Source organism: Somniosus microcephalus, chromosome 27, assembly GCF_052327205.1.
Source record: "Somniosus microcephalus isolate GS21.2 chromosome 27, FLI_Smic_1.0, whole genome shotgun sequence".
NCBI lineage: Eukaryota > Metazoa > Chordata > Chondrichthyes > Squaliformes > Somniosidae > Somniosus > Somniosus microcephalus.
The window spans coordinates 27,037,184-27,061,818 of NC_141013.1; the positions used below are offsets into that span (position 1 = coordinate 27,037,184).

Below are 24,635 nucleotides of genomic sequence, written 5' to 3' on the forward strand. Positions count from 1 at the left end.
CACTGACAAGCACTGCACAGAGGTGCACGGCTGCACCCAGGCTCTCCCATGACTCCCTCCATATGCTTACTCACATCAACTTACCTTGCACCTCCACCCATTCCTATCTACATTATCACTTCCCCATCTCACTAGCCACCCCTCACACTCACCCTCATCCGAGTGCAATCACATGAACTAACAACACACAAGGGTAGACACTTGGGTGTTTTATGCAATGTTCATTGTTATAAATCTCATCATCATGAAGAAACGACTCACGAAATAACACTGGATGGCCAGCTAGTGGCACCGTCCAAGAAGTATAAATACTCGGGCGTGGGCCCAGCTTGCCCAGGGTCATTTTGTAAGACAGGAACTAGTGAATTACAACTAGACCTCCATGTTCTGAAACAAGTTGATTAAAGCCTTGCTTTATACTCGAACCAAGTGCGTAGTGAGTTTTATTACGTCATTCATGTAAAGTTTCTGTTAAAGTGGTGTCAAACATTGAAACCTTTATTTTCAACACTTTGTGTTCTTGGTCAGATTTGTGTGCACCTTTGAAAGTGGCTTAGTGAGTTACAGTGAATGGTGAGACATAACAGTACCCCCCGCAATGGTCATGAGTGTGAAAGGAATCGCTTGGGCATTGTAGGGATGCTTTATGGTGTTGGTGTGGGGTGGTGCCAACCTGGCGCGTTATGTGGCAGCAAGGGTGTACTGTGTCAAGTGAAGTAAATCTGGCCATGGTGAGGCCATCCCTGGCCTCCCGGGCAGCAATGTGGCCAGGTGCTGGTGCACCTCAGTCCTGTGCAGCGTCAGTTGATTGCGGAGAAGGCTGGTGCTACTGGTGTGCCTGGCACTGCTGGTGTTGGGGCTAATTGTGGTGGGATTCTGAGGGCCAAGGTGAGATAGTTTCAAGGGCACCAATGCTGATGTAATAGATGGCAGGTGAACTTGAGATTACAGAAGCAATCTGTCAGTGCTGAGAGAGGTTGTTCCAATGAGGTGACACTGGATAAAGAGTTTGCTCCAAACACTTGCAACCTGCATAAAGCTCAATCTGTCTTCCAAATGCAGTAAGCAACAGCTTCTGAGACTGGAAAGTGAACAGTTCTGAGATTGGGAGCTTTTATAGCTGTTAACTGTCAAGTAATGAGATGATCCCTTAGTCATACAACTCCTGACCTCTTTACCTGACGTGACCCCCGAGCAGTGTGGACCCCGTGGGCAACAACTTAAAATAGTAAGCTGATCTCAAAATACTTTTTAATGAACTGTTAACAAGGTCATAATGACCTGAATTGCCTCTCCCGCCACTGCGTGTTGGGTCTGTTCAGCCCCGACAGACCCGACATCTGGGAAAGTCGCATGACGGCGGGTTGACAGCGGGTTCCCAACCCGGTCAAAAAATGATTTTTCCTACCTGACCCGCCATCGAACGTGCACTCTTGGCCCCCCGAAAAATTTCCCCCTGCATGTCTCAGTGAGGAATCTTCAATCTGATTGGTTGAAGAAACAGGCTGTTGCTTGCCTTGTTCACAGATCCCAGATCCCCCTGTAGCGGACTCCCAATGACCGTAAGTTGCAGCTCAAAAACCTATGAAAAGTCTGTGGACAGCTGTAAGTATATTGAATGGTGAGCGCTGTTCGCGTACCGCTGACCGCAAAAATCCATGCCGTTAAACTGAGATTTCTTTCTCTCGCGCTCGGTCGCTCTCTCTCTCACGCTGAACGCGAGACATTCACAATATTTTGTCAGGAAAAAATACTCACGTTGTAAACAGTCAGCATTTAGAAGGTCTTGACACTTTTCATGGCATTTGACACCACACTCCGTACATCGCATGCCTTGCCTGGCTATGCCCCACAGCAGCCCTTCACATTCATAGCAGTAAGTAGGAGTGGTTGCTGTCCAAACATCAAAGTTGTGTGGAGTAGTTGATGATATTGGGTAGATTAAGGCCTGTAATGTCTTCTTGTAAACATGTGATTTCTGTTGAAAGTAGGATCAAGAAATACCTGAATGTTACTCTGAAGCACTGCTTTTAAAAGCTTGAACAAAATATGGGCATATTTGGGATGCGAATAAAGCCGTTATTATTGAAACTAACAGCTTCTACTTGACCCTGGTAATAAGTAATCTTCTGTACATTACTCCCGTCAATAGATTCAGCCGAATCTTTTCCTTTTGGCTCATGGTTAAATATGCTGTTGGAGATACATTTAGCATCTCGGCATAGTAAACGAGTGGCAACATTGAAAGCCTTGTTGGAAAATGTCTTCGACAGCAAATAGAAGTGGGGTAGGATTTGTCGATATAGTTCTTCAGTATTCACAAGTTTGTATGAATTGCCAGAGGAACATGCACAGTTTTGAATGAATAAAAATACAATACGGATTATTTCTCAGAAATACTAAATATACATGTATGTACTGTAGTATGTTTGTGGTATTCAGGTTTGAATTCGTGGATTATAATTTTATATGAACGATCAGATTTCCTAGTCCAATCTAGATTGCTCTTGGGTAGCCTGGGTCTGAAGCGCAGTTGTTCTAATCTAGCCTGGGTCTGAAGTGCAGTTGTTCTAATCTAGCCTGGGTCTGAAGAGCAGTTGTTCTAATCTAGCCTGTCTCCTCAAGGTCACTGCTCAGGTACTCTCTGTGGGAAGCCGAGTAATTGTGTCTGCTTGGAGTTCTTTGGGTGAATTAGGCGTCAGTAAATTGCTTGTAAATTTAATTCTCCGGTGTAGAAGTAGGATGAAATGACTGGCTTTTTTTTTAAAAGAGTGTTTTACATCTGTAACAAAGATTGAAGTCTGATGTGTGAAATCTGTGAGCGATGTATCGATATCGAAAGCTATTTCATTCTTCTCTTGTATCTTATAGTCAGAGGTGTGGATTGAATACTTTTGAAATGGAGATACAAGAGAGTCTTTAGGGAGATTATTCCAACTGACACATTTACATTTACAGCTTTGAATTTGGATTCTATTGTGTAATTTTGTGCAAAGTAATAATGAGAATAACTAACATTTATGTCTCTCATATTCCAAACATATGATGTGCTCGTTACTTTTAGAAGCAAAAATTTAATAACTCTTACATTGGGTGAAAGCTCCGATTCACATCACAATTCAGTTAATTAGAAATGCTCGTCTGCGATCTAATGCTCCTTTTAACTTCATGGGATTACAATGTTTGATGTCATTTAATTAAATTTATAAATCAGAACAGCTCACCATCCAATCAGATCATTTTATTTTCAGCTCAGACACACATTTCAGGGACCCTCGTGACATAACCATTATTTAGAGGGGTGCAAAACCTCAGCATACTCTCCAATTATCTTAAAAAATTAGTGTACTAACCTATGAGAGGGATCAATTTAATCGTGGTAACATTTTTAATACATCTAAAATTAGATTTTATTTTGATTCTTTTCTACAATATCAGTTTTTCTTAATGCATATTTTCACCTTATTGACACTTTCTTTCCCCAGAAATTATTTAGTGATCTTTAAATTGCTGGGTGAGATTCTGAAATGTCTTGTGCAGTGAGTTTGAAGAGACTTTTGTATAAGCTGAGAAATTGAGTTAGAATATGTTTATTGGTATGGTTTTTAACTGGTCACCTAGCTTTTGCTTTTTTGAGTGGTAATATTTGGAGTTTTGCTATTTGAATAGAACTGCCTCTACAATACAACCTCTTGTGCCTCCAGCTGAATGAGCAGGAAGACGAGTAGAAATTGTACCAACAAAAATATCTATACGTTAATAAAATCTCATGTTTGTGCAAGTTTCTTGCCCTGCCTCCTACTGTTATGATTTTCAGTCATGCTTTTATGTCAACGTTTAACATTGAAAATACCTATGTAAACATTTAGATTGTAACTCCTATATGTAAACAACTGCCTGTAACAACGTAGTTGCAGGGTCTGGCCAGCAGGTGGTGGTCTCAAACAAGTTTCTAAAGTCTCTCCCAAATTCTCACCATCAAGTGCATATAAAAAAACTATTCAACTGACTGAGGTTAACGTCACAGGCAAGATACTAATAAAGAAACACACTTACCAATTCTTGATTGTTTATTGAGGTTCTGGTGACCATGGCAAATGATATGCCTGCTTTTCGGGCAGCAAGAGTCTATTGAAATGGGTTAAAATGCAAATAGAAAGTGATGAGAATAGAATTTAAAAAAAAACTTCAGGTAGCTAAATGGATGTATATTAGAAATTGTTGTAATAAGAAATATGTGAATTAATGTTTTTATACTCCCAAAATAAAAATCCTTGGAGATTGTGCTCGGTGGGGCTGTACTCAGTGATTAGAATTAATGTAAGATCCCAGAATCAACTGATCCTATCAATCTAATCAATCAGATTTTGTTCTGTACCAGTGATACTCATAATAAGGAGCACCTCCCCTGCACCAGAGAGCCTGGAGACTTTGTACTTCATGTGTTGCTGGGCCTCCAGTCACAGGTCTCTGGCTATGGGATGTTGATTGAGTTGGGGCTCAGAGCTGTTCTTTCTCTTTGCTGTCCAGGAAAGGAAAGCAAAATAAAGTTACAGAAATATTCCAACTTCAATACAGCAAATAAAGGTCATTATTAAAACAGAACTGTGAAGAAGCATTTGGCTTTCACTTGGCAACTGTCAGCAGTGAGATGTTTGAAATCAAGAGCTCACTGTGCGGGGAGTCGCAGGCACAGGCCCACATCCCATCAGCTGATGGTGCAGCACATTACAGCATTCCTTGAGTAAGGCATTAGGTTAGGAGGGTGACCTTCAACTGTTGTTCCGGACAAGAATGCTGATCACTGTCAGCACAAAGCAATGTATAAAATGCATATTTATTTGTTCTTTATTAACCCAAGGTACCATGCTCCATATATTTGGTTGTTTTAATGATCTACAGAATATTAGATTATTAAACAAACAGTCCTAAAGCCTTGTCTTTCAAGGACTTGAGTATCAAAAGTAAGCACATACAAAATAAGGAATGATGCATGCATATCCTTCTAGAAAATCAACAGTACACACATTCTGTGCTTAGTTGAATACATTGCATTAAATGGGATTCAGACTTTCAGATGCTTGGAAAGTTTATTGGCAAATAAAAGCTCCTGGACACCAGACACACAAAGCCGTTAACATTAATTCAGCAATTTACGGTCTGATTTTTTGTGGTGGGAGTAAAAAGGGCCATTTAGAAACAATCTTATTCAACACCCAGTGAGATTTAGAAAAGACAATTTTCCTCTCTCACCACTGGGCTGGATTTTTCCAACCTCGGTGGGTCCGGGTCGAGCGACGGCGGTGGTTTGTGTGGACCTCACATTTGTCTCAATCTCAGCCTCCAACAAGATATTCCGATGATTGGGCTTGTTACGCCCACCCTGCGAGGTTCCCGGCCAATTAAGAAGGGGGTCTGATGACGTCATTTGATGATGCGTCATCAGCCGGCTTCCTTAAAGGGGCCATGTCCAAATATATTTTGACAGTTCTGCTGTCAGTGTTTTGCAGCATTGAGGTGCTGCAAACACTGACAATCACTGCACAAATGTGCACGGCTGCACCCAGGCTCTCCCATGACTCCCTCCATACGTTTATGAAGGAAGTCACAGCACGCAGGGAGGTTCTCTTCCCTTCCAATGGGCGGAAGAGACCTCCCCAGGAGACCAACGCAGCCTGGTTGCACATTGCACAGAAGGGCACAAGCAGGGATGTTGCCAGGAGGACCTGGCTGCAGTGGCGCAAACATTTCAATGATCTCAGTGGATCACAAAACGTTACTGCAAAACTACACTCAACCTCATCCTGCTGTGCCACTCATCACATCCCTGTTAAGTCCATGAATGATTGAGACACGGACTAGCAGGAGAGAAAACAAACAGATCTTTACTGGTGAAAGGCATAAACGAAACTAAACAACAGAGGCTCTCTAGCGCCTTTTATACAGGGGTGGTCACTGCCGGTACTGCAGTCTGAGACCAGTTATTCTCTTAAAGGTACATACACAACAATCCCCATCAGTTTGCTTTCCCTACCCTAATCCTGCACATCCTTACTCACACCAACTTGCCTTACGCCTCCACCCATCCCTCTCTATCTATATAATCACTTCCCCATCTCACTAGCCACCCCTCACACGTACCCTCATCCTAGTCCAAGGTTTTAGCCAATGGTTGTGTAAACTTTCTGTTAATGTGTTGTCAAGCATTGAAATCCTCATTGTCACCACCTTGCCTTCTTGGACAGATTTGTGTACACCTTTGAAAGTGTCTTAGTGAGTTCCAGTGAATGGTGAGACATAACGTTCCCCCACCCCCAGTGGTGATGAGTGTGAAGGGAATGGCTTGCACATTGTAGGGATGCTTTATGGTGCTGGTGTGGGGTGGTGCCAACCTGATGCTTCATGTGGCAGCCAGGGTGTACAGTGTTAAGTGAAGTAAATCAGGACATGGTCATCGCTGGCGTCCCGGGCAGCAATATGCACGGGTGATGATGCCCTGTGTCCTGTGCAACATCAGTTGATTGCGGAGAAGGTTGGTGTGGATGTTAGTGTTGCTGGTGTGCCCGGTGATGCTGGTGTTGGGGCTGATCGTGTTGGGATTCTGAGGACCAAGGTGAGATTTTTTTCAAGGGCATCGACGCTGATGGAATAGATGGCAGGTGAGGTTTTGGATTACAGAAGCGATCTATCAATGTTGAGATAGGTTGTTCCAAGGAGGTGACAGTGGATAGAGAGATTACTCCAAACACTTCAAAAGTGCATAAAGCTCAAAAGTGGGTTCCAAATCATTAATGCTCCAGCTTCTAAGATTGGGAAATGACCAGCTGTGAAATGGTAGGTTTCAGACCACTTTTGCAGCTTTCACCTATTCACAGCAATCCACAGTCATTGAGAACCCGACATGCTTACCTGACGGGATAGCAGTTCTCTAGGAACCTCATTGAAAGCCTGGGAAAATGGTAAGTACATGGGAAAATGGTTCTTAACTACCTTTTAATAAGCTTTTAACTATCTAAATTGGCTGACCCGCCGCTTGGTGTCGGGTCTGTTCAGGGATGACAGATCCGATACTTAGGAAGCTCACAAGGAGGCGGGTTCAGAGCGGGATACTGACCCGCTGTCAATCTTTGTGATTTTGACCACGGACCCGCTTCCTAACCCGCACACTGAGCGCCGGCAAAATTCAGCCCCTAGTGTGCTCCCTAAACTTTGTCCAAGTCTGCACCTTACATTATGCTAGTGCGCTGACCTGGGAAAATTGGGTGTAAACAGCATGCTTTCATTTGACTGTAAAACGCATCATTTGTGTAAACTATGCCAAAAGAGGAAAATCCAGGCTGATATGTTTGTGTGTAAAACATATAATCAGTTTGTTTTGCGTATTGTCATTATTCGTCAAAACCTATCATATTGCACAGGTACAACTTTGAACAGAATTACTGTAATTCTATGGTGTGTAATTGCATACCATAATTTGTCTGAAAGTAAGCTGGGAAAACAGAGTTAAAATGCAGATACAGGATTCTTACACAAAAATATTGCGGAATATGTAATGAATGGCTCGGGAACACAGCCAAAAATAGCACCTTGAAATAAAGGGTGCAGCTGTGTTTAAAGAAAAAGAGTAACTACTCCAGAATATTTGGCATGTGATGGCTATCAATTTATAGCTCTGTTCAGCGGAACAAAATACTGCTGATTTCTTTTAAAATCAGATGCGATCCCAAGAAATAAAAATGATTTGGAACTGCAGCTCACTCAATCACAATCTCATTTTTTTGTGAAAATGTAACCATTGAAATAGCACCATGATAGTGCTTGCTCCGCTTAGATTCCAGTGGAATAACTTAAGTACCCAGCCCATCACATTGAAATAAATAACTGAATTAACCTTACTGCTTCAATGGCATCAGTAACTCCAACGACTGGGTCATATGCCTCGACGGAGTGATCATCGGCCATTTGATCCTGTTTTCAGCTAATCGAGAGACCAATGTTTCCAATTGAGAATTGCAAAGGAAAGCAGTTCCGTTTAATGAAAGAGCTCTCCAATCAGTGCCGCACACCCCTGCTCTTTTCCCATAGCCCCCCGAATGTCTCCTAATCAAGCGGCCATGCACCCGTTTTATTTTATTTTAATTTGCAAAGATAAGCCGCTGGGTTTCAGTAATTAGTGCGACTTAGGAGACAAATGTCAGCTGTACTGCCATCTGTAATTTGAAACGAACAGCAGCTTCCTTGTCCTGATGAATTATTATTTTTTAAGAAAAGTAATTGTTACAAATACAGTGACCAGCGCTTTCAGGATAGCAGACTGTATGTGATTTATAGTTGGAAAACACTTACCATAGCCTGGTCAATCCAAGAAGCAAGTGAAAGAAAATGTATTTAGTTGTTACTTTAATTGCAACTAGAGGTAGTGAAACTATCAAAGCACACTTCAGTTAATTTTTAAAGCAGACATAAATTCTGCACAGAGAACATGCAATAAAGTTAGCGTCTACAATGAGTTTCTATGTCAATGACATTAAGTGATATATACCAATGTATTATTCACAATGAGTTCCTAATTTGTACTCGGCCTGGGTGGAGACACAAACTGAAGGGCAAGTCAGCCAGTATCACCCCCCCACCCCCCCCCCCAAGTAGCTGGTTACTGAAAGACACTGACCAAAGCCTGGAAACAGATCACACTTCAGCAAATGTGGTGTGATGCAGGGAGATACAATGGCCCAGAACTTGGTGTCGGGGGCTTGCCGCGCGTGCAAGCCCCCGATCTGCATTCACCCTGCGCGCTGACATCTGAAGCCCGGGCCTGCTTGCATTTCCTGTGACAGGCCCGGTTCAGATGTCAGCGCGCAGTGCTTACCTGATCCAGCGGCGTAGTTAGTGTGATGTGCCGGCTGGGATCAGGTGAGCACTGTACAACCAATCAGGGGAGGGGAAGGTTCATTCATGAGTTTGAGAGTAAGAACTGTCAAACTCATGAAAACTACGGGGGCCCAAAACACTATTTAAACTTTAAATAAAAATTTAAAAAACATCCCAATCATTAAATTAAGTATAAATAAGTTTAAAAAAATAATTTAAACAATAATTTTTTTTTTGAAAAAATAAATTTTTAATAAAAAGGTTCTAAAACTAAACTTACCTTATTGTAGATTCTTTAAAATAATAAACCTGTGGAAAAAAAATTCTAAACTGCAATAAAACACCACTTACCTGTGCATGCTGAAAACCAGCATTTCCTCCGGCCAAACGCGTGAGTACCCCTTCCGTACTCACGCGTTTGGGGAGGAATTTCTGCCCCAATCAATCTAAAAAGTGGGTTAAGTAGAAAAACAAAGAAATTTAAGACTGCATTTCCCCTTCGGCTTGTAAATCACTTGTCTTGAATTTAACTTGTCAGCTAAGAGCAGGCACGCTTTTTCATCTCTGTGTTATGATTGCTCTAGAATAAAAGATAATTTTCAAATAAATCCAAACTATAATAAAATATAACTCACCAAATCCCGGACGATAGGCATCGTCTTCTGTCGTCGCAGATCTGGCATACTGTCAATGCCATATAGCACGCTTCCAGCCCTAAAGCAAATCATACAGTTTAGTAATGTGCATTACATATTATGAATTCAAAAGCTACCATGGTACATTTTTCACAATATTTATGGGGAATTCCTAGGTCTTACCATCTGATTTCTTCTTAGCATTTTGTAGAATTTGCTAGGCATGAACATATGTGTGTATTATATACATATGTGTGGGGTATATTGTGTTAACCAAAAGATAGCCAGCAATTTTTGTTGGCTGCTCCTAATTTTTTTTCCATTTTCTCACCAGCTGTCTCCCCTTTTCTAATCTCAAGGCATTGACTCCTTGCTGCATACAGGGCCTTGAGCGGCAGACACCCTATAGTATCTCTCATGTTCCCAGTATCCATGTGTGAGCCTTGACAGTGACCGTCAATGAGCTGTTCGATTGTAGAGGAACTTCCAGCACGGGTTGCTGGGTCGTGGTCAGAGTGGGTACTCTGGCCATTTCCCTCTTCCAGGGAAGCTGAGCATAAATATAGTGCTCCTACTGCTACTCTGGTGGAGATCTTAGTACAGACCAGGAATTGAGCCCAGGACCTTCTTGGGCTGTATGACTCAATTAATATTTGGACGAACTACTCATTTTTTCTTTAAAAACATCATAGGACTGGCGAATAAGACTATAATCTGTAAAAATTGCTGGAGTTTTGTTCTCAGCAGTACAGAATTCCAGCCGTGTGAATTCATAGTAACTAGAAGTTTTTCAACTACAGGAAACTTTTTTTTATCCGGCACCGACGGGACCGACGTGGTGCCGGTTCATCAAAAATTCCGGATAACCGGACGCTATAGTAAAAGATACGGCGCTGAGAGCTCCGTATAAAGCAACAAACCCTGTTGCTTAGCAACAGGTTCAGAACAATGGCCAAAAGTTCCAAGCATCTCTGTAGCTTAGCAACAGCTGCAGCCACGCCCTTGCACAGCAACAGATGGAGGAAGGCAAGTAATAAAACTTACTTGAACCTACTCCTGAATTTTGCCGGTTAACCGAGATTTCCAGTTATTTAAGTGCCAGTAAATCGAAAGTTTCCTGTACTGACTATGCCAAACATGTTGACATTTATCTTGTCTATCATACTTTCCCCAGGAAAGTTCTGTAACTTTTTCCAAACAGAATAGCTTCACTGTTGCATTCCACTGTTCAATGTGTCATATATTTCTGCTTTAGCGTAGAAGGCCCTTTCCTGCATGGAAAGTGTCTCCCTTGTCTAAACTTTAATCTTGCTTCCTTGTGGATATGACAGATGATACAGTGCTGTAGTTAGAAAATTGCCATGCAATTTTGAAATGTTTAAGATACTGGAATGGCTAGGGTACGTTGAGATCCTAGGTAGCTATTAAATGTAAGAAAATTAGGACTATGAAAGCTATAAAGAATCCCAATTATCTGTTTAATGCACAAAGGCATAGGTTCTTGACTGGGGCAGAGGTTGCATCATATAGAAGATAAGTGGATTAACAGATAATGAACACACGGTCCATGTGATCTCCTGGACTAGTTTCGATCATGTGAGGGAGTCGGAGAGGATTTTTCCCTTATTTGCCCTGGGTTTTTCTCTGTTGTTTTTGCTTCTCCCAGGAAATGGCTGCGAGTGGGTGGGAGGTGTGGGTGGCGGGAAGGAGGGGATAGGATGTGTCTAGTCATGATGCTCCAGCCATCATGAGCGTGGGGCAGGCTTGATGGACCAGCTGGTCTTTTTCTGCCCTTCATTTTTGTATGTTCATATGTACATTTTCTGAACAAATCATTACGTTGATTGTTCTTGCTTCAGTGCACCTAAACACAGCTGTTTCTGTTAAAAGATGCTACAACCAGTGTGGTAAACCACTGTTATAGTTATCACTGTATATTGTTCTCACTGTTCTCACTGTCACATCACTACACGAGGTCGCCTCTTGTCGCACTGTTATACCTGGGCTGACCACCTCCGACTCCGCCCATTACCTGCCCAGGTATAAAGGTAGCTGACTGGCTAGTATTCCTCCCTGTTGGATCGGATCACCCACGAGGGTGGGCTCTGTTATTTAGCCAATAAAAACCTTCAGTTACGTTCTTAACTCGTCGCCTTTTATTGGACTAATTGATAGGCATATCAATTTTATTGGCTAAATTTTAAAGATGTCTGATAATGAACAGCAACAGCAAGGAGCTCACCCAGCAGCACAGCAACAGCAGCCTCCAGACAACGGGCCACACCAGCCGGCTTGGCTGCAAGCCTTGAAACCACCATACCTGGATCTAAACCCACAGGCACCAAACTCAGCCAACGACTTCAAACACTGGCTGGACTGCTTCGAATCGTACCTGGAGGAAGCCGTCGTCCCTCAGAGATCCAAACTAAGAGTCCTGAAAGCCCAAGCGAGCCCGAGAGTATATACACTCATCCAGGACATGACTACGTACGACGACGCCATCAACCTACTGAAACAGCAGTACCGGAGCCCGGTAAACTACATGTACACTAGGCATCTCTTAAGATCTCGCCAGCAACAGCCAGGAGAATCGATAGCTGAATTTTCACGAGCGCTGAGACAACTCGGCAGGAACTGTGACTTTAAAACGGTGACGGCTACTGCGAACATGGAAGACAATGTCCGCGACGCCTTGGTGAGAGGCCTACGTTCCGACTACACACGGCAAAGACTGCTTGAAGCTAAGGACAAGGCCGAAGCCCTCGCCCTCACCCTAGAGGCCACCCAGCAAGACCAGGAAGCGTTTGCCAGGTACTATTCGCGACCCTGGGACTCGGGCCCGACCCCCACCCCACCACCCTTCACAGCGCTGCCCCCGGGACCTACCTCAGCGTCTGCATCACGGATCCGACCGGGCCCGCTAGCCCCGGTACCGGCCCCGACATCAGGCAACCCCGATCGGGCCGCTGGCTGCTTCTTTTGCGGCCAGGAGAAGCATCCGAGGTCGCGCTGCCCAGCCAAAAACTCGACCTGCAAAACCTGCCTCAAGAAAGGCCACTTCTCCAAGGCCTGCAGAAGCAAATCCTCAGAAGCCAGCAGTGCCTCATGCGAACCCTGGGGGCGGCCATCTTTGTGCGGGGCAGCCGAAGCCTGCAGAGCCTCATGGGAAAACCAGGGGCGGCCATCTTTGTGCGGGGCAACCGAAGCCTGCAGAGCCTCATTGGAAAACCAGGGGCGGCCATCTTTGTGCGGGGCAGCCGAAGCCTGCAGAGCCTCATGGGAACAGCAGGGGCGGCCATCTTTGTGCGGGGCAAACGATTTAAACAGAGCCTCATGTGAACTACGGGGGCCGCCATCTTCGCCGCCATCTTGTCATGACAACGACGCGCTCATCTACACCCTAGCTTCCGTGACCCTGGATCAAGCCCGCCCGCACCACCTGGCCAGCTCAATGATGGACATCAAAGTCAACGGCCACGCCACGACCTGCCTGTTCGACAGCGGAAGCACGGAGAGCTTCATCCACCCAGACACGGTGAGCCACTACTCCCTCCCCGTCCTGCCAACGCGCAGCCGCATCTCGATGGCATCGAGGTCGCACGCCACAGACATCAGCGGCTACTGTGTCGTGACATTGTCGGTTAAAGGGACAGAGTATAAAAATTTTAAACTCCTCGTACTCCCCCAGCTGTGCGCTGCCGTCATACTAGGGCTGGACTTCCAATCCCACCTCCAAAGTGTAACCCTAGCATACGGTGGACCCCTCCCCCCACTCACAGTCGACAACCAGCGAAAGTTAAACCGCCCACCGCGTAACACCTGCAGCCTATCCACCCTCAAGGTACCGCCACCTTCCCTGTTCGCTAACCTCACCCCCGACTGCAAACCTGTCGCTACTAAGAGCAGGCGGTACAGCGCTGGGGACAGAGCCTTCATTAGCTCTGAGGTGCAGCGACTCCTGAAAGAGGGCATTATTGAGGGGAGCAGCAGCCCCTGGCGTGCCCAGGTGGTGGTAGTCAAGACCGGCGACAAAAATCGCCTGGTTATCGACTACAGCCAGACCATAAACAGATACACCCAGCTGGACGCATACCCCCTCCCCCGCATATCGGACATGGTCAATGAGATTGCACAATACCGCGTATTCTCGACCATCGACCTCAAGTCGGCCTACCACCAACTCCCCATCAGCCCGGAGGACAGCCAGTACACCGCCTTCGAGGCGAATGGCCGCCTCTACCAATTCCTTAGGGTCCCCTTTGGTGTCACCAACGGGGTCTCGGTTTTCCAACGGGAGATGGACCGGATGGTTGACCAGAACGGACTACAGGCCACTTTCCCCTATCTCGATAACGTCACCATCTGCGGCCGCAACCGGCAGGACCATGACGTGAATCTGGAGAAATTCCTCCGTACGGCCCAACGGCTGAACCTCACCTACAATAAGGAGAAATGCGTGTTTAACACAGCGCGCCTTGCCATCCTTGGCTGTGTAGTAGAGAACGGAGTCATCGGCCCCGACCCCGAAAGAATGCGCCCCCTCATGGAGCTACCCCTCCCCCACTGTCCAAAAGCACTTAGGAGAACCCTGGGGCTTTTCGCCTACTATGCCCAATGGGTACCCAATTATGCGGACAAAGCCAGACCCCTCCTGAAAACCACATCCTTCCCCCTCACGGAAGAGGCGTGCGCGGCCTTCTCCCTCATTAAGGGAGACATAGCCAAGGCCACAATGCACGCAGTGGATGAGTCAATCCCCTTCCAAGTGGAGAGCGATGCATCCGACTTCGCCCTAGCCGCTACCCTTAACCAGGAGGGTAGGCCGGTAGCCTTCTTCTCAAGGACCCTACAGGGCCCCGAGACCCGACACTCGTCGGTCGAGAAGGAAGCCCAGGCAATTGTGGAGGCAGTACGGCGCTGGAGGCACTACTTGGCAGGCAAACGATTTACCCTCCTCACCGACCAACGCTCGGTTGCCTTCATGTTTAATAACAAGCTGAGGGGCAAGATCAAGAACGACAAAATCTTGAGGTGGAGAATCGAGCTTTCCACCTATGATTATGAGATCTTGTACCGGCCCGGTAAACTGAACGACCCCCCTGATGCTCTTTCACGCATTACATGCGCCAGCGCGCAAAGTGATAGACTTCAGACCCTCCACAATGACCTCTGCCACCCCGGAGTCACCAGACTCTACCATTTCATTAAGGCCCGCAACCTGCCATACTCCATCGAGGAGGTCAGGACCATGACCAGGAACTGCCAGATCTGTGCTGAGTGCAAACCGCACTTCTATAAGCCGGACAGAGCAAGCCTGATCAAGGCCACCCGCCCCTTCGAGCGTCTGAGCATCGACTTCAAGGGGCCCCTACCGTCATCCGACCGTAATGTGTACTTCCTCAACATCGTTGATGAGTACTCCCGTTTCCCCTTTGCCTTCCCCTGCCCAGACATGACCAGTAACACGGTCATTAAATGCCTGAACAAACTCTTCGCCTTGTTCGGGTTCCCGAACTATATACATAGTGACCGGGGCGCCTCCTTCATGAGCGAGGAACTCCGTCAGTTCCTATTGGAGAGGGGTATTGCAGCAAGCAGGACCACCAGCTACAACCCCCGAGGGAACGGCCAGGTGGAAAGAGAGAACGCGACGGTATGGAAGGCCACCCTCTTAGCCTTAAAGTCTAAGGGCCTCCCAACCTCCCGCTGGCAAGAGGTCCTCCCGATTGCGCTGCACTCCATCCGGTCACTACTTTGCACTGCCATTAACACCACCCCCCATGCTCGAATGTTTGTCTTCCCCAGGAAGTCGACTACGGGAACCACCCTACCAACCTGGCTGACCTCTCCGGGACCCGTCTTGCTGCGAAAGCACGTGAGGGCCCATAAAACGGACCCCCTGGTCGAGAAGGTGAACCTCCTGCACGCCAACCCCCAGTACGCCTATGTGGCTTACCCAGACGGACGGGAGGACACTGTCTCCTTACGAGACCTCGCACCCTCACCCCCCCCTCCCAACCCCCCGAGTCCAGCCGAGGTAGACGGCATGCCGGAACCCCACGAGCCTTTGCCGACTACGCAGACACCAGCTTTAACACCGGATAATGTAACACCGCCGCTGCGACGATCGGAGAGGCTAACGAAGCCTCCGGACAGACTGACATACCAGAGCTGGTAATACACTTCACCCCGCCGGACTCTAATCTAAACAAGGGGTGAATGTGGTAAACCACTGTTATAGTTATCACTGTATATTGTTCTCACTGTTCTCACTATCACATCACTACACGAGGTCGCCTCTTGTCGCACTGTTATACCTGGGCTGACCACCTCCGACTCCGCCCATTACCTGCCCAGGTATAAAGGTAGCTGACTGGCTAGTATTCCTCCCTGTTGGATCGGATCACCCACGAGGGTGGGCTCTGTTATTTAGCCAATAAAAACCTTCAGTTACGTTCTTAACTCGTCGCCTTTTATTGGACTAATTGATAGGCATATCAACCAGCAACTTTGAAATTGATAATGCAAATAGTTTTTGCTTTTTGGCCGATATAAGTGACTGCCCCTTTTAAACATGGACATTTTAAGTGGTGGGGACTGGAGAGAATATTCCACCCTTTACAAACTTGTGAGGATTTAGAACTCTTGTACAGAAAATAATTTCTCTTGGTAAATATACTTCTTTTCAGTGGACAATATTGGTTGAAATATTCTGTTATTTCCAGCTGTCAAATCCTATGACAGTTTCTTGAAAGGTCTCTGAAGTCCACAAGTTATTTTCAATAAAACCAGCCTTTTTTGAGCAACAGTTGTCAACACTACAATAGCTTTCCAAGTGAAATTACATAAAATGTCAGCATCAAAGGTCATTCAACACTTTCAAATACTCTAAAATAAAATCACTTTGGACTGAAATTTTAAAAGCTTCCCAGAAATTGGGATTAATATCTTCTGTCAATACTTGTCAATTGTGATTTTTTATTAAATATTTCAAAACTATCCTAATTCTGAAATGTTTTTGCAACATCAATTGGAAATGGTTGGCTGCAAACAACGTACATTTAATTCTCAGAATGCTGCTCTATAAACTAGTTTTCAACAATGAATTTTTATCAGGACATCTGAAGAACAAAAATATTTTAAATTGGAGCTGCTTTTCTGTATGTCTGATGACAGTAATTAACTGTTTTCAAATAAATCTTCTCAATCATCAGATGTCAGGAGATTAGCTCCCGTCATCTGTTCCATTATATTGTAAATGAAAAACATCAATCTGAAAGGTTTCTTTTTTGAAATAGAGGATTTTGTTGAGGTTTTTTAATATAAAGATTAAAGCAATACAGTTAGTGGCGGCAGCCAGTTAAGTAAAAGACCCCAGTTTGAAAAATGTTTTTAATTTACTGTACAGATGAAAGTGTCAGGAATCAGACACTGAAGGGTTTATGGGGGAAAAATTCAGTATCGCCCCCTTTGGGGCGCCATTATCGGCCGTGCGCAAAGTTTAGTGCCTGGCACTAATTATCGCCTCCGACAGCAAACTTGGCTTTTATCGCCCCTGGAGGTGATTGGAGCGCTAAATCAGGCACTTCACACCTGTCTTAAGGCGCAAAGGCCGAGGAGCGAGGCGCTACCTCAGAGCGCTGGCGAAGCAAGGAAGGGCAAATCAAAATGAACCTGCAAAGTGCTGCTCAGTACTCAAAACTCCTTCACACAGCGTTCAATCTCTCCAGAAGTCTCTCTCTCTCTCTCTCAGAATGCGTGGTGCAAAAATGTCACCAACAAAAAAAGGCAGGAAGTGGTCACCTTTAAATAGTGCTCCCCCAGTCCCTTTCTGACTGCAAAACGCTCCCCTCAACGTGTCGTTGCTAGCGGCAGGCGGTAAGGCAGGGGGCGCCACTCAATATCCGGTCCGGGGCGCTACTGGGGCATTGCGCACTTGACTGACGTCACAATCTGCCGGCGGTAGTGTTTAGCGCGGCCGCAAAAGGTCTAGTTAATTTCGCAAGCGGCGCAAACATTGCCGCGCCCGGGCGCTAGTTGCTTTGCGCCCCATTAGCGCCCTCTTAAGGCGCTAACGGGAGGCGCGAATAACTGAATTTTCCCCCCTATGTATTTAATATGCATTATCTGATAGCTTGGAGTTTACTTCAAGAGTATTTTTGATAACAATTTATACTATTTGATGTTATCACACTCCTCAGTAAGTGGACTCTAGTGAGTGACCCATTAATATAGCAGGCTCATCAAAAACAACAATCGATTCTATGGCCTAAATTCTCAAGTTTAAAACAGGTTGGTTCTTACTTTGGCACGTAAGCAATGCTGTACAGTTACTCTTCTACTTTTAGATAGCATACATCCTGTTATTGAAACCCATTAGGAACAATAGAGGAATAGGAACATAGAAACAGGAGTAGGCCATTCCACCCCTTAAGCCTGTTCTGCCATTCAATTGGATCGTGGCTGATCTGAACCTCAACTCCATTTACCTGCCTTTGCTCCATATCCCTTGATGTCCTTACCTATCAAAAATCTATCAAACTTTGTCTTGAAAATTTCAATTGACTCAGCATCCACAGCCTTTTGGGGGAGCGAATTTCAGATTTTCACGACCCTTCGTGTGAAAAAGTGTTTCCTGATTTCACTCCTAAATGGCCGAGCTCTAATTTGAAGATTAAGCTCCCTTGTTCTGGATTCCTCCACCAGGGGAAATAGTTTCTCTGTATCTACCCTATCTAATCCTTTATCATTTTAAACACCTTTATTAGATCACTCCTCAAACTTCTAAGCTGAATGGAATACAAGCCATATTTATGCAACCTGCCCTTATAAATTAACACTTTAAAAACCTGGCATCATTCTGGTGAATCGACACTGTACCCCTTCCATGGCCGATATATCTTTCCTGAGGTTCGGTGCCCAAAACTCAATGCAGCACTCCAAATGGGGTCTGACCAAGACTCTGTACAGCTGAAGTGTCACTTCTTGACTTTTGAATTTCAAACCCCCTTGAGATGAAGGCCAACATTCTGTTAGCCTTTCTAATTACTTTTCTGCACACTAGCTGTTAGCGATTTGTGTACTTGGACATCTAAATCCCTTTGCTCCACCACGGTTCCTAGTCTCTCACTATTAAGAAAATATTCTGATTTGTGTTTCTCAGATCGGAAGTGGATAACCTCACACTTCCCCACGTTGAACCCCATCTGCCCTAGTTTTGCTCACTCAATTAGTCTGTCTATATTATAAAAGATGTAATAGCAGAGCACTTGGAAAACAGTGACAGGATCGGACAAAGTCAACATGGATTTACAAAAGGTAAATCATGCTCGACTAATCTGGAATTTTTTGAGGATGTAACTGGTAGAATAGATAAGGGAGAACCAGTGGATGTGGTGTATTTGGACTTTCAGAAGGCTTTCGATAAGGTCCCGCATAAGAGATTGGCGTGCAAAGTTAAAGCACATGTGATTGGGGAAAAGGTACTGACTTGGATAGAAAACTGGTTGGCAGACAGGAAGCAAAGAGTTGGAATAAACGGGTCTTTTTCCGAGTGGAAGGCAGTGACTAGTGAGGTACCGCAGGGATCGGTGCTAGGACCCCAGTTATTCACAATACATATTAATGATCTAGACGAGGGAACTAGATGTAATATCTCCAAGTTTGCAGACGACACAAAGCTGGGTGGGCGTGTGTGCTGTGAGGAGGATGCAGAGAAACTCCAGTACGATTTGGACAGGTTGGGCAATTGGGCAGATGCATGGCAGATGCAGTATAATGTGGATAAATGCAAGGTTATCCACTTTGGTGGCAACAACAGGAAGGCAGATTATTATCTGAATGGCAATAGATTGGGAGAAGGGGAAGTGCAACGAGACCTGGGTGTCCTTGTGCACCAGTCACTGAAGGTAAGCATGCAGGTGCAGCAGGCGGTTAAGGCGGCAAATGGTATGTTGGCCTTCGTAGCGAGAGGGTTTGAGTACAGGAACAAGGATGTCTTGCTGCAGTTGTACAGGGCCTTGGTGAGACCACATCTTGAGTATTGTATGCAGTTTTGGTCGCCTTATCTGAGGAAGGATGTTCTTGCCAAGGAGGGAGTGCAGCGAAGATTCACCAGACTGATACCTGGGATGGCAGAAATGACGTATGAAGAGAGATTGGGTCGATTAGGCTTATATTCGCTAGAATTTAGAAGAATGAGAGGGGATCTCATTGAAACATAAAATTCTAACAGGACTAGACAGACTAGATGCAGGAAGGCTGTTCCCGATGGCGGGGGAGTCCAGAACCAGGGGTCACAGTCTAAGGATAAGGGTAAGCCATTTAGGACTGTGATGAGGAGGAATTTCTTCACCCAGAGAGTGGTGAACCTGTGGAATTCTCTACCACAGAAGACAGTTGAGGCCAAATCATTAAATATATTCAAGAAGGTGTTAGATATATTTCTTAAGGCTAAGGGGATCAGGGGATATGGGGAGAAAGCAGGGACAGGGTACTGAATTTGGATGATCAGCCATGATCGCACTGAATGGCAGAGCAGGCTAGAGGGGCCGAATGGCCTGCTCCTGCTCCTATCTTCTATGTTTCTATCCCTTTGATCTGGCAACCGTTTAGCTCATTTGCATTATCCAGAAATTTAAGAACGAATATAAATGGAATACAGGGAACTCTTTGGTATCCGGTACCGATGGGACTGGGATGGTGCCGGTTGATTAAAAATTCCGGATGACGGAGAGGGTTATCCACCAAGGCTATTTTTAACAAACAAAAAAAATTTTTAAATCAAGAAATGTGCAGTATGCAGTAATTGGGTACTCACCTACAGAATGTTGTGTTAAATGGATGTTGGAAGATGCTTGATTCAGTACAGTACTGCCAGTTGAGGGTAATCCATAACTCTTTAATTACTTAACAGTAAAACAAAACTTATACAGTAAAGAGAAAAATGGCGGATCGGAAGAGACTACCGGCAGCACGGGAGAGTCAGACTCCTGTTATTGAGGTGTTCGGACTTTCAACAGCGCCAAGAAGCCGAGTAGTGGCAGTTTGGAGAACTACCCCCACTGACTAACTCGGCCACCGCGGGAGACTCGGCAACATTTCCGGTTATTGAGGTGTTGTTTTCGGAGTGAGAATTTTGCCGGTTAATAGAGAATTCCGGATATTTAGGCGCCATTTAAACGAGAGTTTCCTAAAAATATACAGTTATCAATTATCTAAACATCTAATTAGAATAGGAAATTGGCTGCATTATGTTGAAAAAGTTTAAAACTAGTACAGTTTTTCAGAAGACAGTTACAACCATAACAATCATGGTGACCTAGTGGAACTGATAACTGCACAATCCAGCCTCTGGAAAATGAGAAAAGGAAGTTAAGTCCCACTGATCCCAGAAGAATTATAAGCACTGGTTTTAAAACTATTTCTATTGATGTTATTCTAACATGGCTGCTCAGAATTGTATTATGGTCCATGCAAAGTGGTAAATAGCCTAGTTTACAGAACATTTACTCCATTTAGAGCAATGCTTTATGCTCAATTACTTATCCCTCCAGTAAGCCACTGCTGGAACTACATTACATCAATCCATTGGGAGACTGCTGATGTCATTTAGAATCGCATTGCAGCCAAGCTAATTCCTCAAAGCAACTAAAGTAACTCGAGACAAACATGACAATTTGTCTATTTATAAACTTATTAACGCAGCTACCCACGAATCAGAAAATCTTACAACTCAGCTACAACTTCAATTCAGGTTACTTTATTAAAGCCCCTGCATTTCAAAAGCCTAACCCCAAATGACAATGTAACATTTTAACACCATCACAGGATCACTCCGTAGTCTATCACAATTACAGATCGTTTCACAGCCTCTAAAGTCATCTCTGAGCTATGTTCTGTTTGCATTACATTGCACAACAGAAATTGAAAACAGAGTAAATAATATTTCCCCCAAGAATGCCTCAACACAAAGGTTGGAATTTTAATTTGGAGGCAGGTAAGGCGCTGGGGGTTGGGAGGCGGAGAGGGGGTGCTGGAAAGCAGTCGTAAAACTCGGGAGAACGGGTTTCCTGCAGGCGCTGCTGAATTTAAAGGCAGGGCCTGATTAGCATTTCAAATCACTGTTTCCCGCCTGCAGCCAGCCAGCTGGAGAGGTTGGCTGGCTGTCGGGCGGGTAGGGCTGCGGCACCAGGCTGCAGAGAGGAGGGAGGGAGGGAGGGAAATCGGAGAGGTTGGATGGTCATCGAGGGCTAGAGGAGAGTGGGGTGGGGGTGGATGGTGGAAGGCCAGAGGGGGAATTGGGGACTGGAGGGGTCGAGGATCAAAGGCCAGAGCTGGAGTCGGAGATCGGAGGCCTCGTGGGGGGAGGTCGGGGGAAAATTGGAAGTGGGGGTGGGGGGGGGGGGGGGGTCCCGATTCCAGGGGCTGGCGAGGCAGGAACACTGGATCCAGCAGGCTAGTGGAAAGACACGTACCTCCTGGATCCAGCAGTCCTCGCCTCCCTTTAGCTGGTGGGTTTCCCGAAGCCTGGGAAACCTGCCTGCCCACAGTTAAATTTAAAATGATGGATCACCATGAGGCATGCAGCAACATTATAATATTTAAAGTGCCAACCCACCTCCTGCGAGCGGGTTGCTTGCCTCCCCGCTCCCCGTCTCGCCATGTTAAAACCGGAAGTGGGCAGGTTGGGGTCAAGAGTCAGATTTTTAACTCTTTAACCTCCAACGTGACCACAAACGACCCATTTTTTGGGGTTAAAATTCCCCCCGAGCTTCCAGAGAGGGAGAAAAAATGTCAGTGTCATCATAAAATCCATTTGACTCTATTGAAAATTCCACTTGAGGAGACGATATCAAGCACCTAGACTGAAAATTGGAATTGGAAAGTCTAGGGCCTAGAAATTCAGTGGGCTGCGCCACCCGTTAGTGCCTTAAGAGGGCGCTAAGTGGGTCGGAAGCCACTGGCCACGCCTCCCGCTAAATTTAGCGGGACGCTAATGGTGGCGCTAGCCGTTAGCGCTGCGCCGCTACCGATGACGTCATCGGTGTGCGCAGCGCCCCGCTACCGCCCCGATCACGATATTTAGTTGCGCCCCCTGCTTTAACGCCGGACGCTATTTGCGAACGGTTCAGGGGGCCTACCTGCGGCGGTAGAGGCACTAATTAAAGGAGAGGTGCGGGGCGGCCAATTTTTTTGCTGGCCACCTGCCAGCACCTCTCCGCGCTGCCGTCCCCGGCCTCCTGAGCACCGCCCCCCCCCCCCCCCCCGCGGAGTGCCGACTGCGTTCCAAGAGCCCGGCACTTCTCCTCGGTGCCGGGCTCTTTTGCCGGCATTCGCGATCCTTGATCACGCTGCACAAGGCCCCTCCCCTTTAAGAAGGGGAGGAAGGCCTGTAGTACCGCAGCGCGCCATGCCGCAGCGTGTGGCACTGCAGCACGTTGCGCAGTGATCTTCAGCTGCAGCGCCCCAAGAGGGATGCGGGGCACCTCCAGTAGCGCCGCGCTTCCCTCTGGGGCGCGCAAAGCAAATTTCCAGCGGGCGGCCGCAACTACTTCCGGGGCGCTACTTTTGGCGCCCTGGCGAAGCTGGCGCCCCAAGCGTGGCACCACTGAATTTCTAGGCCTAGGTGTCATCTATGGACAGCAGCATCGCATGCTGACAATAATGGCTTAAAATGGACCATAAATCCCACCATTGGGGCAAGGGATTTTAAAGCGTGTTCTGTAGTACCTTTCTCCAGACCATTATACATTGTCAGAATCCCTTACTTCACTCTATTATAATATATTATAATGTTGCGATGCATAAAAATGATAAGATGTAATCATGCCATTATGAAATCTGTTTTTAAGGCAGAGATGGCCAAAGTTCAAGAAGCAGAAAAGTAAACTATATGCCAACAAAGAACCGCAAGTTTCAAATATAGCTTACAAGCATCGCTGCTGACACTGCTACTGCAAGCCCAGGAAATACTAAAACCCAACCTACCAATGCGATCCCTGATATGCTTCACTGGCAAGCACCTCCTTGAAACTGCCATTGCACTCTCCTCTGTAACCAGCCTTGTCCCACATCACCTCAAAGAAAGCAATCCTATTGTAGAGAATGAGAGAATGGCAGGGATGCTTAACAAGTATTTCACCTCTGCGTTTATAGAGGAGAGGAAAGACTACAGGTGTGCCAGATGAGAATGTGAAGGAACAGCCAATACACGTGTAAAGAATGAATGTGACTTAAAATTTGATCCAGCTGTCAATTTGGTTGGCTGTCGGGCGGGAAACGGAACCAAAAAATGATAATGAGGTCCTGCTGTTAGGTTCGGTAGGACCTCCATGTCCCCAGCCTTGCCGGGTTCTTCGGCCGTTTTCAGCCTATCCCACACGCTCATCACCCCATAAATATCATGGCCAATTAATCTGTTTTGGTGGTGGAGGGATGAATGTTGACCAGGAGCTATTTCATATGAAAGACAGCATGTCCGGCAATGCAGAACTCTCTTAGTACTGCAACTTATGTGAGGTGTTAATAAATCGCTAGCAATGTATTTCAAGTTTACACCACCCTTTGATAGAAGAGTGGACATCTACAATCCTTGATAAAGCTTTGAATCAAAAAACCCTTATTGTCATATTTTCTTTAGTACTCCAAGTTCGCTAAGAAAAGCAGCTCAATTTCTTGTTGCTTTCCGTATTCATGAAAACTCAAAGGCGTTAACTTATCCCTTAAGAAGAACAATCTGTTGTTTCAGATTCTGCACCCCTCAACAGCAACCAGATCTGCATTTCTGCATTTGGATCAATTTCTACTTGGTCTGCATGCAAAATTTATCCATAAAATTATACAAAATGGAAACTGATAAAGCATATGTGGGCAGCTAATGCCAACTGGCTATCCTCTCCTAATGTGTCCTCAAACCATTTGCCCATCATTCTTTGCTGGCTGGAATATCTCTGTACAATGCTAAAAATAATGAAACACATGTATTAGGTGATTACAACACAGGAGTATTCTCAGTTCCAGCTACTTTATTTAGAATATATGAGATAAAAAATTGGCTGTTGTAAGTCAAACTGGGAATATGGTTAGTTTTCATCTGTATGTGAATTGCTTTTAAAGCTAATTTATGCT

The 24,635-nt window shown here is 45.6% G+C and overlaps 1 protein-coding gene across 10 annotated transcripts in view; it reads right to left on the minus strand.

Moving 5' to 3' along the window:
- Window positions 1-24,635, minus strand: part of unc13c (unc-13 homolog C (C. elegans)) — a 794,870-nt gene that overhangs the window by 344,922 nt on the left and 425,313 nt on the right. For all 10 annotated transcript variants that reach the window (XM_085968792.1, XM_085968791.1, XM_085968790.1 and 7 more), the window contains 3 exons: window positions 9,507-9,585; window positions 4,057-4,128; window positions 1,759-1,978 (listed from right to left, as the gene is read on the minus strand). In XM_085968792.1, coding sequence (XP_085824918.1) covers window positions 1,759-1,978; window positions 4,057-4,128; window positions 9,507-9,585 — 371 coding nt within the window. The remainder of the gene's footprint in view (window positions 1-1,758; window positions 1,979-4,056; window positions 4,129-9,506; window positions 9,586-24,635) is intronic.